Source organism: Geotrypetes seraphini, chromosome 14, assembly GCF_902459505.1.
Source record: "Geotrypetes seraphini chromosome 14, aGeoSer1.1, whole genome shotgun sequence".
NCBI lineage: Eukaryota > Metazoa > Chordata > Amphibia > Gymnophiona > Dermophiidae > Geotrypetes > Geotrypetes seraphini.
The window spans coordinates 10038744-10053609 of NC_047097.1; the positions used below are offsets into that span (position 1 = coordinate 10038744).

The 14866-nt window shown below is 39.4% G+C and overlaps 1 protein-coding gene across 11 annotated transcripts in view; it reads left to right on the forward strand.

Moving 5' to 3' along the window:
- NEO1 (neogenin 1) overlaps positions 1-14866 on the forward strand; it is a 360380-nt gene that overhangs the window by 274190 nt on the left and 71324 nt on the right. For all 11 annotated transcript variants that reach the window (XM_033919940.1, XM_033919941.1, XM_033919937.1 and 8 more), the window contains exons 10-11: positions 5374-5522; positions 8084-8222. In XM_033919940.1, coding sequence (XP_033775831.1) covers positions 5374-5522; positions 8084-8222 — 288 coding nt within the window. The remainder of the gene's footprint in view (positions 1-5373; positions 5523-8083; positions 8223-14866) is intronic.

Consider the following 14866-nt stretch of genomic DNA (forward strand, 5'->3'; position numbering starts at 1 on the left):
GGGTCTGGATCTCCCACAGTGGACGGTGCTCCTTACAGATGCAGGTCTCCTCGGTTAGGGGGCTCAGTGTCTGGGCCACTCAGCTCAGGACACCTGGTCCACGGAGGAGGCCTCCTGGTCGATCAACGTGTTGGAGACCAGAGCGGTCCGTCTGGCGCTGTTAGCTTTCCGCTCCCTTTTGTTGGGCAAGTCGGTCACAGTCTTGTCGGACAATGCCACGGCGGTGGCTTATGTCAATCGTCAGGGGGGCACCAAGCGCTCTCAGGTGGCGCAGGAGGTGGCTAGGCTCCTGCTTTTGGCGGAGTCCCATCTTCTGGACCTCTTGGCCTCTCACATAGCCGGGGTAGAAAATGTTCAGGTGGACTTCCTCAGTCGTCACTTCTTGGATCCAGGAGAGTGGTGTCTCAGCTCTGTGGCTTTTCAGTTGATAGTGCAGGCTTGAGGGCAGCCCCTGATGGACTTGATGACCACGAGTGGCAACGCCAAAGTGCCCCGCTTCTTCAGTCATCGCAGGGACAGTCTGGCCGAGGGTCTGGATGCTCTGGTCCAACCATGGCCAACGGAGGGGCTGTTGTGCGTGTTCCCTCCTTGGCCATTAGTGGGCAGAGTACTTCTTCGCATTGTTCACCATCCAGGTCTGGTGGTTCTGGTGGCTCCGGATTGGCCTCGACGTCCGTGGTACACGGATCTGGTGAGGCATCTGGTGGCGGATCCTCTTCCTCTGCCTCTCTTGGACGATCTTCCTACGCAGGGTCCCATTCCCATGTTCGACCCGTCTCCCTTCTGTCTTGCGGCTTGGCTCTTGAAAGGGGTCGCCTTAGTAAGAAGGGGTATTCAGATAAGGTGATCTCTACGCTCTTAGTGTCCCGGAGGCTTCTACCTCTCGGGCTTATGTGCGGGTTTGGCATCTCTTTGAGGGGTGGTGCCGGGCGCGGGTCTCTTTTCGCGCTTTCCTGCCTACCATTTTAGAGTTCTTGCAGGATGGCCTGGATAGAGGCCTGGCTTGGTCTTCTCTCCGGATTCAGCTTGCGGCCCTGTCGGCTTTTCAAGGGTTAGTGACAGGTCAGCGCTTGTCAGCCATTCTTGATGTGATTCGCTTTTTGCGGGCGGCCAAGTTGCTCAGGCCTCCCGTATGGCCCTCTGTTCCATCTTGGGATCTCAATCTGGTTCTCTCTGTTTTGGAGCGCCCGCCTTTCGAGCCGTTGGGCGGCTGCTCTTTGAAGGACCTTACTCTGAAGGCGGTCTTTTTGGTGGCCATTACTTCCACTCGGTGTATTTCTGAGCTACAGGCTTTCTCTTGTAGGGCTCCCTTCTTGGAGTTTTCTAGGGAGCGGGTTGTCTTGAGGCCTGTTCCTTCCTTTCTGCCGAAAGTAGTTTCTCCTTTTCATGTCAATCAATCTGTGGTCCTCCCGGTCTTGGGTAGTCGGGAGGGCTCTTCTGAGCAACGGCAGCTGCGCAGGTTGGATGTCAGTCGGGTCCTTCGCTCTTATGTGCAGCGGACCCAGGAAGTCCGGAAATCCGATCATCTCTTTGTCCTTCTGGCAGGTTCTCGTCAGGGGGCTGGCGCTTCTAAGGCTACTATTGCACGCTGGATCAAGGAGACGATTGCTTCCGCTTCGAACTTCACGGTATAGCGGTATATAAGAAATAAATTATTATCTTCTGAGACAGAAGCCCATTCCGGAGTTTCTCAAGGCTCATTCCACTCGGGGTCAGGCAGCTTCTTGGGCTGAGTCATCGCTCGTGCCTCCAGTGAATATTTGTAAGGCTGCGGTTTGGTCTTCCTTGCTTCCTTTGTTAGACATTATCGGGTAGATGTTCAGGCGCGTCGGGACGCGGTGTTCGGTGAGCGTGTTCTGGTATCGGCCCTGCGGGGGTCCAGCCTGTGAGAGGGACTGCTTTGGTACGTCCCATTTGTAAAGATTAACCTCTACTGGTCTGGAGAGTGCTAAAGAAGGAGAAATTAGGTTCTTACCTGCTAATTTACTTTCTTTTAGCTTCTCCAGACCAGTAGAGGTCCCCACCCTGTCTGTTGTTGTTGTTGTGTTGTTGGGGCTGTTTTGCGGGCAATTTTTATTTTTTGCTGCGGGTTCTAGTATTTTTCTAGGGCCGGGGAGAATTAAAGAACAGCGGCTGTTGCTTGGCTGGCTTAGCTGGCGAGCTGTGGGGACATTTTCCTTCTGGTATTTCTCCTCTGCATTTTCCAACAGCATTTGGGTATGTTAGTTGTTACTCCTGTATTGTTTTCTTTCGGTTTTCCAGTTCTTGATTCTGCTTGGCTATTCGGCAGACTGAGGTAAATAGAGAAGGGTGTATATTATATACTGTCCCACAGTTTTGTTTTCAGTCTCCACCTGCTGGTCATGATTGGATATATACCCATTTGTAAAGATTAACCTCTACTGGTCTGGAGAAGCTAAAAGAAAGTAAATTAGCAGGTAAGAACCTAATTTCTCCTTTCATGCCGTTTGGTTTGTTTATACTACTTGAGAAAATAAAACATAGAGGCAAAGAAAAACTGCTAAAACAGTATAAGAAAAGCAAAGAAGGTTCAAAAATAGTCTTTTATTAGTAACAAAAAAACAAGTGGTCCCAGGTAGGTATATTCAGACTTCAAAACAATGTCCCAACATGTTTCAGCGCCTTAGTGCCTGTGTCAGGGGCATCAGTCTCAAATTATATGAGTATCTTGAGTCTGTTAACAAGTACAAGAGATAACAACATATATATAAGAACAATAATACAACATAATTAAAACCATAATAAGGGTCAATTAAAAAATAAACACCAGTCAAAACTTAAAAGAACAGAAAAGAAAGAGACCAAAAGATGTGTTGGTAGAATTACCTCTCAAATTGCACCACTTTATATAATAGCAGATCCTTCCAAGCACTGAAAAATTGCACTAAAAACACATATCAGAGCCCAATCAGCTTACCCAGAAAATAATTAAAAAAAAATATTTAAAATCAGAAGCCGAAGAATGTAAGAGGCCATAAGGTTCCATAAATATTACTTCAAAATCTAAAACAGAAGCAAAACTTTAAAACTTCCATGTATAAACATTTTGCATGCACATAATATGCTGTCAACAAAAGTGAAATTAAAAACAACTTTCCAATTCACCTTAAAAAAACAACACTACTTTAAAAAGTACCTTAACCAGTATGAGTTTGGCTTAAGACAAGGTCCCAGATCTGCACAACCATTTAGTATGCAAATATGGTAATACATTACAGATGAAAGTGAAAGTAAAAACAACTCCCTATTTTTTCCACAGCAAAAACATTTTAAAATACCTGGAAACAGTGATTTTGATATGAAACAGGGCCCCATAGCACTCATTTATTAAAGGCAGACTCGAACTGTTTAAGAATATGCTTTTCCCGCCAAAAAATCATTGATGTCATCACCATTAAAAACACTTAAAACGGCTTTAAAAAGTGTGAAAGAAAAACCAAAACAGTGTAAAAAAGGGTGCTCTCATTTTTTTCTTTAAAGGGGAAGGGGGATACAATTTCAGAAATATTCACCAACTAAAAATAAAAGATATAGAAAATTTTTTTAAAAAAAAGATAAGTACTAAAAAAGTAATATATAAAATAAATCTTATAGCCAACACCATATGTACAAACACCTGTAAGAACAATAATACATAATTAAAATGTACCTTAATTAAAACCATGTCAGTTAAAAAATACCAATCAAAACTTAAAATAACAGAAAAGAAAGAGACAAACCAAAAGATTTGTTGGTAGAATTACTTCTCAGATTGCATTAAAAACACTTATTAGAGACCAAGCAGCTTACTCAAAAAATAATAATAAAAGAAGAAAAAAAACCAAACCAAACCACCACTTTAAAAAGTACCTGAACTGCAATGATTTTCTTGCTAAAAATGAGCCCTTATTTTTAAAATCTCTGGATTTTTACGTTTTAAAGTCTTTTAAAGTGATTTTAATGGCAATGATGTCATTGATGAAGTTTTTAGTGAGAAATGCATGTTTTTAAGTGGCTTGAGTCTACCTTTAGTGAATAAGTGCTGTGGGACCTTATTTCATATCAAAATCACTGGTTTTCAGGTATTTTTTTAAAATGGTTTTGCTGTGAAAAAACCAGGAGCTCTTTTTACTTTCACTTTCATCTGCAGATTGTGGGAACCCTGTTTTATGTCAAAAAAACCATTGTGGTTCAGGTACTTTTAAAAGTTTTTTTTTAAATGTGAATTGAATTGGGGAAGTTGTTTTTAGTTTCACTTTTGTTGGCAGCATATGTTCTTGCAAAATGTTTATACCTGGAACTTTTAAAGCTTTGCTTCTGTTTTAAATTTAGAGGTGATATTTATGGGACCTTATGACCTTCTACTACTAGTACTACTATTTATTATTTATATAGTGCTACCAGATGCACACAGCACTGTACATTAAATGCAAGAGACAGTACCTGCTCAAAAGAGCTTACAATCTAATTATGACAGACATAGCGAACACAGGACAAAATGTGAATCAATATACAGTATGCTGCTCATGAAGGGAAATACAAAGGAATGAAGAGCTACAGAGGGAATGAGAAACAGATATAACCCTCCCCCCCCCCTTTTTTTTTTTTTTAAACTAAGCTGGCAGAGGCCTCCACACAGTTCCTGGTATTAATATCTTTGGGGGGGGTGTTTTTAGTGCAATTTTTCAGTGCTTGGAAGGCTGTGCTATTATATAAAGTGGTGCAATTTGAGAGGTAATTGTACCAACACATCTTTTGGTTTCTTTCTTTTCTGTTCTTTTAAGTTTGATTGATGTTTATTTTTTAATTGACTATTTTTAATTGACTCTTATTATGGTTTTAATTAAGGTGCATTTTAATAATGGGTTGTTTTTTTTGTTCTTATAGGTGGATGTATATATGTTGTTATCTACTTGTTATCAAACGCGCGTTATAATTTGTGATTGATTGCTCCTGATACAAGCTTTAAGGCGCCGAAACATGTTTGGTGTTTTATAAAAGTACTTGTTTTAAAGTCTGATTATATTTACCTGGGACCACTTGCTTTTTTGTTTTTTTGGTTACTATTAAGACTAATTTGAGCCTTTATACAGTATCTTCTACTTCTTTATTTATGCTAGTTCCTTTTCTATGAACTTCATTTTTAATGGCACCAAAGATTTTTATGTATATGAAAGCAAATGCACCCAAACCATTGGTTAAAAATCTGCAGCCTGCTATTCAAAACATACAATCTACAGGATCAGAATAAGCCTTATGATTTTTATTATATGTTGTAAATGTGCAGATGAAACGTTTTCACTTTGTTTTGCTGTCAGAGTTGATGGCTGAAAAATTAAACTTGTACAAATTTGGATGGGATTTGTATTACAGTTCAAGTCCCAGGTCCAGCTCCCAATCTCCAAGCTTTTGCTAATCAGCCCACCTCAATTACTGTTAGCTGGGACACACCACTGTCTGGAAACGGAGAGATTCAGAACTACAAACTGTACTACATGGAGAAAGGGATGGACAATGAGCAGGTATGAATCTGTCCAACTTTGCAATAAATGCCTTTGTTGAAAGCTACTCGTCAGTCTAGTTGATTCAAGTGAAATGCTTCTAATGGATTGATAGCAGTGCAAAATGCAATACAGTACATTAAAAATCCTTTTAAAGATTCACGTTCATACATATTTTTTTTGAAAAATTACTTTGTGTTGACACTTTCCAAAGAACTGCCAGTTCTCTTTATGATGTTGCATCATCACACACTAAACCTATTCAAGCATGTGCACTATAGGAGTAGATCTCAAGTAGATACAGAGGAGGTTGAAGATCATATTTTACATGGATTCTTGTGCTTCCCTACAGGGAGCATGGCTAAGGTTGGTGTGCTGCTATAGTAGATCAATGATAGATACACATGTTTCAAAATATAGCCTACATCTTAGCCCTAATTCTTAGGTGTTCACCAGATTATATTTATTAGCTCCCTTAAAAATGAGGGAAGAGTCATAATATGATTTTGCTGTTCTTCCCTGGTTTCAAAGATTGTCAACAGGATTTATGATTGCTCCATTCCTCTGTTCATCGAAGAAAAATCATGTTTCAAGTTTAATGGTTATTTGATATATCGCCTATCATAATACTAAGCGATTATACAAAATATTTAAAATCAGGGGGTACACAAAAAAATACATATTATTAGATAGAAAGACAGAGCGGACTAACATGGCATAAAAGGACTAAGGGTGAACCACAATAAGGTATAGCAAAGGAGAGAAAATAAAAAAGGAGGATAGAACAAAGGGGAGTGGGTAGGAGTTTTATTCAAACTGTTTATTATCCGCACGGAATGGAGAGAGAGGAAAGTAGGAGATTAGATTATTGTTGAAAGACATCTCTATATAAAAAATCTTTAAGAGCTCCTTTAAATTTATCTAGGCTTGCTTCCTCTCTAAGGGGGGAGAGCATTCCAAGTGAGGGGAGCAGTTACGGCGAAACAGGAGTCCCAGCGAGTGCCAAATGTATTAAGAGTAGGCATGAAAAGTAAGTTTTGGGAAGAAGAACTGAGTGTTCTAAGTGGGGGTATGAAGGATAAGTAACTTATCAATGAAGGACGGTTCTCTGGCTTGAAGTTTTTAAATGTAAATAATGCAACTTTGAAAGTGATTCTATGACGGATAGGGAGCCAATGGGCATTTTTCATTAACGGAGAAGCATGGTCGTATTTCTTAGAATTAGTGATGATTTTAATAGCTGTATTTTGGATTAGTTGAAGTCATTTGATTTCTTTTTGATATATTCCAATGTACAAGGAGTTGCATTAATCGAGTTTTGAAATTACTAGTGAATGAACTAAAATATTGAGAGAGGATGGATGTAGAAAGTTGGCTAAAGATCGGATCATTCATAGTTTGTAAATATCAAGGGTGTTGGATGAAATAGTATTTCAACACTTAAGTATACTATCCGCTATCTATAATCGCTAGAGGAGCTTCGGGTTTCTATATTGGCATATTTTCATAATCGAGTATTTGTATGCTTTTTCATAGCATATTTTCATAATAAGGTATTTGTATGCATTTGAGCATATTTAAGCATTGTGGTATTCAGACCCCTGAAGAAGGCATTCACAGCCGAAACATGGACCATGTTAGGTCCACACCGCTATTCATTGTTGTGTGTTGTATGGTTTATCAAGGTAACAATGAAGAAAACCTTCACCACGGTTAATCTTGGCCATCAGATTCCTTCTCTATCCTAAAAGGCTCTGTATTCTTTGGGAATGATTTGCTCGTTTGAGAATCTTGCTCATGCCTTTGTTGTAAATCATTCTGTTAGTTACACCTCACTTTATGCTGGTGTAAATCTTTTGAATACCAAATGACTTTAGTTTATGCAGAATACTGTAATGAAACTTCTATTTTCATACCCTACAGTCACCACATTTGAAAGAGCAGCACTGCAAGAATTAAGTTCAAAGTTCTTATAGTAGCTTATTGTTCTCACAACACTGGTTTCTCTCTCTTTCTCTCTGTGGGATCTCTACTCATCCCCTGTATGTCATCAAGAACTCTTAGATCTACATAGGATAATTTTCTACTTACTTTTGTCATCAAGGATAATTCTCAAGATGACAAAACATTTTTTTGTTCAACTTCAGTGCTTTCCAAATCTATATGGAAAACGTATCTTGCATTTAAAAGTACAGTCAAAATCTGACTGTTTAGCCTTGCATTTATTGGGGAGTGAAATTCTGGATTACATATGTTCTGGATGTCTCTTTCATCCTTTTTGTTTCTGTCACCCTCTTCATGAACAGAGTTTAAATGGCATTCTTTTGTCTCTCTGGTTGCTGATTGTTATATAAACTCTGCTGCATAAAGTTATTGTAAATTTGCTTTAAAAATGAAGAAAGGTTTAATACATAGCAGTAAATAAATAAAATAATAGTGTATACTTTGTGGGCATACCAAATCTTTCTGTGGGTGAATGATGAAAAATTGAAATCATTTTGTCAAATTCTGATTGGTCACCTTTTTGCAGTATTCATGTTTATCTGACATGTAAGTCAGTGATCCTTCTTCTTCATATACAGGATGTTGATGTTGGAGGTCACTCTTACACCATTAATGGTTTGAAGAAGTATACGGACTACACATGTCGGGTTGTGGCCTATAACAAGCATGGACCTGGAGTTTCCACACAGGATGTTGTTGCTAGAACACTCTCTGATGGTGAGTTGCAAACTTCAAGCAATCAGAGATCCAGACTAGCTCAGTCTCTTGTGTAATACATTTTGAAAGAAGGCAGTGCTTACTATATAGATGGTAGAGGGCTACCATGTTTTGGAGGAAGGTGTTAAAAAAATATTTCTTCTGAAATTACAGAAACTTGAAACTGGAATTATAGTAAGTAAGGCATTTTAGTCCTTCCTTTTCATGCTGTTGATTGCCCAATGAATACAACTATAATTTAGCTCACGTATATATGAAAGTATACGAGTAACATGGCACCTAGACTGTAAAAGCAACATAAGTGTAGATGTGACACCTAATTTATAAAATTTGTGTATAATATATTTGTAGAATAGTTTTAATCAAGTTTGTGTTTTATAAATGATATAAATATATATATATATCTTTTTATAGTTTGATTTAAGAAAAATGCTTTATTAAAAATATTTTTTTTTACTTCATGCTATTTTCATATTCATAGATATGGCCCTTCTCCTATTACTCCAACTTAGATAGTATAGTAGCGCTAGATAATATATCAATGTTTTATAAATTCTTTCTTAGTCCAGTTTCTTTACAACAGTACATCTTAGGAATTCAGATATCCACCCTTATCAATAGATACAGGTGGTGGGATTCTTCATGATTCCAAGTACTATTTCCCAACTATTTACTTATTTCAATTATTTTATATAAATATAATAAATAATAGACTTAGCTTATTCAAAGTCCATTACCCTTCCCGACACGTTTCGCTGAACTTTCTCAAGGTCGGGGGAACTGGACATTACAGCATAGCTTCTCCTAGTATAACCAGCCATTCTCCTATTCTCCTATTAAACAATATTTTGAATTCATTTTAGCAAAATACTTTAAAAATAATAAATAGTTAAATTATAACATGGAGATAGGCCATTTGGCCTTTATCTGCCATCATGTTTCTGTGTTTCTATTTAGTCTGTCCATCCGCAGTAACCATTACTCTTAGAGATCCCACTTACCTATCTCATGCTTTTTTGAATTCAGATACAGTCTTTGTCTCCACCACTCCTTCTGGGAGACTGTTCCACGCATTTACTACCCTTTCTGTAAAAAAGTATTTCCTCAGATTACTCCTGATCCTTTCACCTCTTAACTTCATCCTGCCCTCTCATTCTAGAGCTTCCTTTCAAATGAAAGAGATTCGACTCATGTGCATTTACGGCATGTAGGTATTTAAACATCTCTTATCATATCTCCCCTCTCCCGCCTTTCCTATAAAGTATGCATATTGAGATCTTTAAGTCTGTCTCCATATGCCTTATGATGAAGACCACGCACCATTGTGGTAGCCTTCCTCTAGACCAGTGGTTCCCAAACCTTTCCTGGGGGACCCCCAGCCAGTCAGGTTTTCAAGATATCCCTAATAAATATGCATGAGAGAGATTTGCATATAATGGAAGTGACAGGTATGCAAATCTCTCTCATGCATATTCATTAGGGATATCTTGAAAACCTGACTGGCTGAGGGTCCCCCAGGACAGGTTTGGGAACCACTGCTCTAGATCAACACCATCCTTTCTATATCTTTTTGAAGGTGTGATCTCCAGAATTGTACACAATATTCTAAATGAGGTCTCACTAGAGTCTTATACAGGGGCATCAATACCTCCTTTTTCCTACTGTCCATAACTCTTCCTATGCACCCTAGCATCCTTCTAGCTTTCGCTGTCACTTTTTCAACCTGTTTGGCCAACTTAGGATCATCACATACAATCACACCCAAGTCCTGCTCTTCTGCCATGCACATAAGTTCTTCATCCTCCAAACTGTACTATTCCTTCAGGTTTTTGCAGCCCAAATGTATGACCCTGCATGTCTTAGCATTAAATTTTAGCTGCCAAATTTCAGATCATTCCTCAAGCTTCGTTAGGTCATTCTTCTTGTTATTGTTGATGTGAAGAAAGCAGGGACATTGCATTATTAAAGCAGAAATGTTTAGGTAGATTTCACTTCCTTTTCATTCAAATTATAAGTTTTACAACATTTTAAGAATAGATTAACCATGCGCCCAACATAAATTGATTTATCATGCATTTAATTTTACTGCAGCAATTAATCAACTAGTAGTAGTAAATGTAGTCAATGACTTTGAGTTTAATTTACCATATTCTTCAGAGAATTTAGATGTTTTTTTAATCATGAATAGTTAGCATGGGCAGAAGCCTATGAAATATTCTTTCACTCATCTACTGTACATTTCATTTGACAGGAAAAGCAGAAGTTGTTTCTGGGGTCTAAGAAAAAACTTGAAGGCTTGACCTAGTGGAAGATAGATATAATAATAAAGGGTAAACCACAAAATTGGAAGTCTTAAAAAATCTACAACAATAAATTGTTGAAATCAGAGAGAAAAAGATACCGTCAGCAATTATATAGACTCTTTGCCAACAAACTTACCCAATTGCACATCTTTTTCTTTCTACCGCTGTAGCCAAATACAATTTTTTTTAGACAAAGAGACAGGAGCTCATTTTCAAAAAGAAAGACATCCAAAAAAGGCATAAAGTGGCAAATACAAGTAGTCATTTTCAAAACTAACTTGCTAGACATCTTGCTAGACTTGTCTGCAGTGCGTGCAAAGTTCAAGGGGGTATGTTGGAGGCGTGTTACGGGTGGGCTTAGGGCATGCTTAATGCTTTGATGTCTTGCGGTGATAAAAATTTATGAGCCCAGTAGAGACAGAGATAGTACCTTCATATAATGGGTACAGTGTTGCATACACCTAGTAGCAATATAGGAATGATTAAGATGTCAAGGACTCCGTTTAGATGTTCGAAACTAGACCTGTTTTAAAAGTGATCAAGGACCAAAAACTGACCAGTTGACCACTGAAGGGATTAAGGCATGACTCCTCACATTTCCCCAGTGGTCACTGACCCCCCTCCCACCTCAAAAATCTGAATGAAGCAATACATAACTATCTCTATAACAGTAGCACATAGTATGGGAGATCCTAGTATAGCATACCCATCTGTTATGTTCGAGTACTTTTGCTGCTAAGAACAGACAAATGTTGAGCCCATAAAAGACTCAACTAGTCCTTCAAAGATACACATCATCTATCTCCTTCCTGTATTTTGTGTTTTTTAAATTTTCTGTAATCCCACAAAAAGCCATGCACAATGGTTCAGTGGTTCTCAAACCAATCTTGGGGGGAACCCCAAGTCATTTGGGTTTTCAGGACATCTCTAATGAATATGCATGAGCCAGATTTACATGTCTCCCACCTCCATTATAAATGTGTCTCATGCATATTCATTTTGGATATCTTGAAAACTCAACAGGTTTGAGAATCAATGCAATAGTTCATTAAAGTCAAACTTAACTGGCAGATGACTTGCAGAACTATCACAAGTCCACTAGTCATCTGTCAGCTAAGTTTGACTTTAATGAAGTATCATATGTGTTTATTTGTTTTTTTAAACATTTTAAAAATTTGAAGCAAAAACATTTTATTGAAGAAGTTTGGACACTTTAATTCACAGTTCAACTTGGGTCATGCTTGTGTGTTAAACACTTTAAAATTTTAAAATACAGGAAGGAGGCAGATAATGTGTATTTTTGAAGGGCTAGTTGAGGATTTTTAATGGGCTCAGCGATCGTTCCTACATTGTCAACACAAACGGCTCCAAATCCGCTTCATGGACACCATCCTGTGGTGTTCCACAGGGCTCTCCCCTATCCCCTATTCTCTTCAACATATATATGACCTCCCTGAAGCTCCTTAAACTATCCCCCCTTGAAACAATTTACACATATGCAGACGATATCCTCATCCTCCTCGAAACAGATCCAAACCTTACAAACCTCCAAGAGAACATCACATCATGCATAATGAGACTTCACGCCTGGTCCCTCTCAGTACAGATGAAATTAAATGAATCAAAAACAAAATTACTCTGGCTCGGCCCAAAATTAGCTCACCTGCCCGCCCTCTTCACCCTACCCACAGGCCCGGCTCTACACCTTGAGTTCTCAAGCAAGGTCCTTGGCATCACTATCGACTCCTCCCTTTCCCTCAACGATCACCTGAATTCCCTGGCAAAATCTTGTTTTTTCAGCCTCCACATGCTGAGGAAAGTTAGATCCTATTTCCACCAAAAGCATTTCACCGTCCTTGTACAATCCATCATCCTATCCAAACTCGATTATTGTAACGCCATCTACTTAGGCCTAACGAAAAAAAGTCTTCGCAGACTCCAGCTTATCCAGAACACTGCGGCTAAGCTGATTTTTGCTAAACGCAAATATGACCACGTCTCCCCTCTACTTACCAATCTTCACTGGCTCCCAGTACTTTCCAGAATTCATTTCAAATGCTTCTGCCTGGTTTTCAAGATCATTCACGGCATCCTTCCGCCCCTAATCCTTCTATCCTTCCTCGCCCCGACACCAACTACCACCAGATCTGCCCACAGACATAAACTATCCTTCCCCTCTCTACACGGCATCCTCCACGCAGGTAAACTGGGTAGATCCCTCCTCTCCAAAATCACCGGCCTCTGGAACGACCTCACTGTCCCGCTGCGGAACCTGGATTCCCTCCAACTATTCCGAAACAACTGAAAACCTGGCTTTTCTCTAGCATATAATAATCTCTTCTCCTGATTACATCCCCTCTTTTTATGCTTTGTAAACTCTTTCCCTTCTCTCTTCCCATATTTTTTAAACTCTGTAAACCGTGTCGAGCTCCACTTCAGTGGAGAAGATGCGGTATATAAACCTAAGGCTTAGTTTAGTTTAGTTTAGTCTTGTTCTTAGCAGCAAAATTAGTTTTGATCATAGGTTGGATGTACTGATAGTTTCCTCCTTTTCTAAAGTTATTCAGAGTAGTGAGGACACAGAAAGATTGCGAAGACCTATAAAGAGACATAAATACGCTCGAGGAATGGGCCGCAAAATGGCAAATGAGGTTCAACATGGATAAATGCAAGGTGATGCATGTCGGTAACAAAAATCATATGCACGAATACAGGATGTCTGGTGCTATACTCGGAGAGAGACCCCAGAATAGAGACTTGGGAGTACTTGTAGACAAGTCAACGAAACCGTCCACGCAATGTGCGTTGGCGGCGAATAGGGCAAACAGAATGCTAGGAATGATTAAGAAGGGGATCACAAACAGATCTGAAAAGGTTTTCATGCCGTTATACCAGGCCTGGTATGCCCCCACCTGAAATACTGCGTCCAACACTGGTCGCCGTACATGAAAAAGGACATAGTACTACTTGAAAGAGTCCAGAGAAGAGCAACAAAAATGGTTAAGGGACTGGGAGAGTTGCCATACAATGAGAAGCTAGAGAAACTGGGCCTCTTCTCCCTTATTTATTTATTTATTCATTTATTTAGCCCGTCCTCCCAAAGGAGCCCAGAATGGGTTACAAGATTACATTCACAGTATAAGTAAGACAAACTTTGGTGGGAAAAACAAACTTGGTGTACATAGAGGTATAAATTTCAGCTTTTATAGTATAGTCATAACATACAGATTTGGAGATATAGACAGTGGACAAAGGGTGTTTTAAAATTTGCAGTATTTTCTGAGAAGACATAGTCTATGGTGGTTTAAATTACATAATTTACCTAACATAGGTAAAATAGCTTTGTAGGTTTGTGCGTCATTGATGTGTGGTGGTTTTTTGGTCCGGTGGTCCGACGTAAAGGTCAGTCAGGGATGCAGATGTAAGCTAAGAAGCTGGGTTTGTAAAGAGGAAGGTTTTCACGGCCTTCCTGAAGTTCCATAGACTGTTTAAAGATCTGATAGACGGGGGATAGCGTGCCATAATCTGGGTATGGAATAAGAGCATTTCCGGGCTGTTTCAGATGTGAGTGAGCAACTGGATTTAATGGCTAGCTGTTTTTCTGCTTGGGATTTCAGTGATCGGTTGGGGACATAAATTTGTAGTTTTGATGATATGTAGCTTGGTGTCATCTTGGTGTCATCTTGAAATCTAGAACCAGGGCTTTAAAGACGCATCATTTTTGGATAGGTAGCCAGTGCATGGATCTTAGTGCAGGGGTGACGTGGTTGTGGAAGCCCAGGTTTTTTAGGAGTTGGATTGCAGTGTTTTGCATGCCTTGGAGATGGGAGACGTTTTTTGTGGGTAATCCTATTAGTAGCGTGTTACAATAGTCTAAGCGGGATAACACAAATGGATATAGTAGCTAGGCAAAATCGTTCTCTGAGAAGTAAGCACAGATGCACTTTAGCTGGCGTAAGTAATAGAAACATGAAGACACTAATTTTGATACACGATCTGAGAGCAACAGGTTAGAGTCGAGAATCACTCCCAGGCGGCGGATGTTGTCTTTGGCTGTAAGGGTGTCATTTCCCCAGGGGAGGGATGGGCATGGGTATGTGCAGGAATCCTTGTGTACCCAGGAATCCTTGTGTGTACCAGAGAAATTCGGTTTTTGATGCGTTGAGCTGTAGTTTGTGTGCAGTCATCCAGTTCTTTATTTCAGTTAGGCAGCAATGAAGTGAGGGACATGATCGAAACATTCAAGATATTGAAGGGAATTGACTTAGTAGAGAAAGAGAGATTATTCACCCTCTCCAAGGTGAAGAGAACGAGAGGGCATTCTCTAAAGTTAAAAGGGGA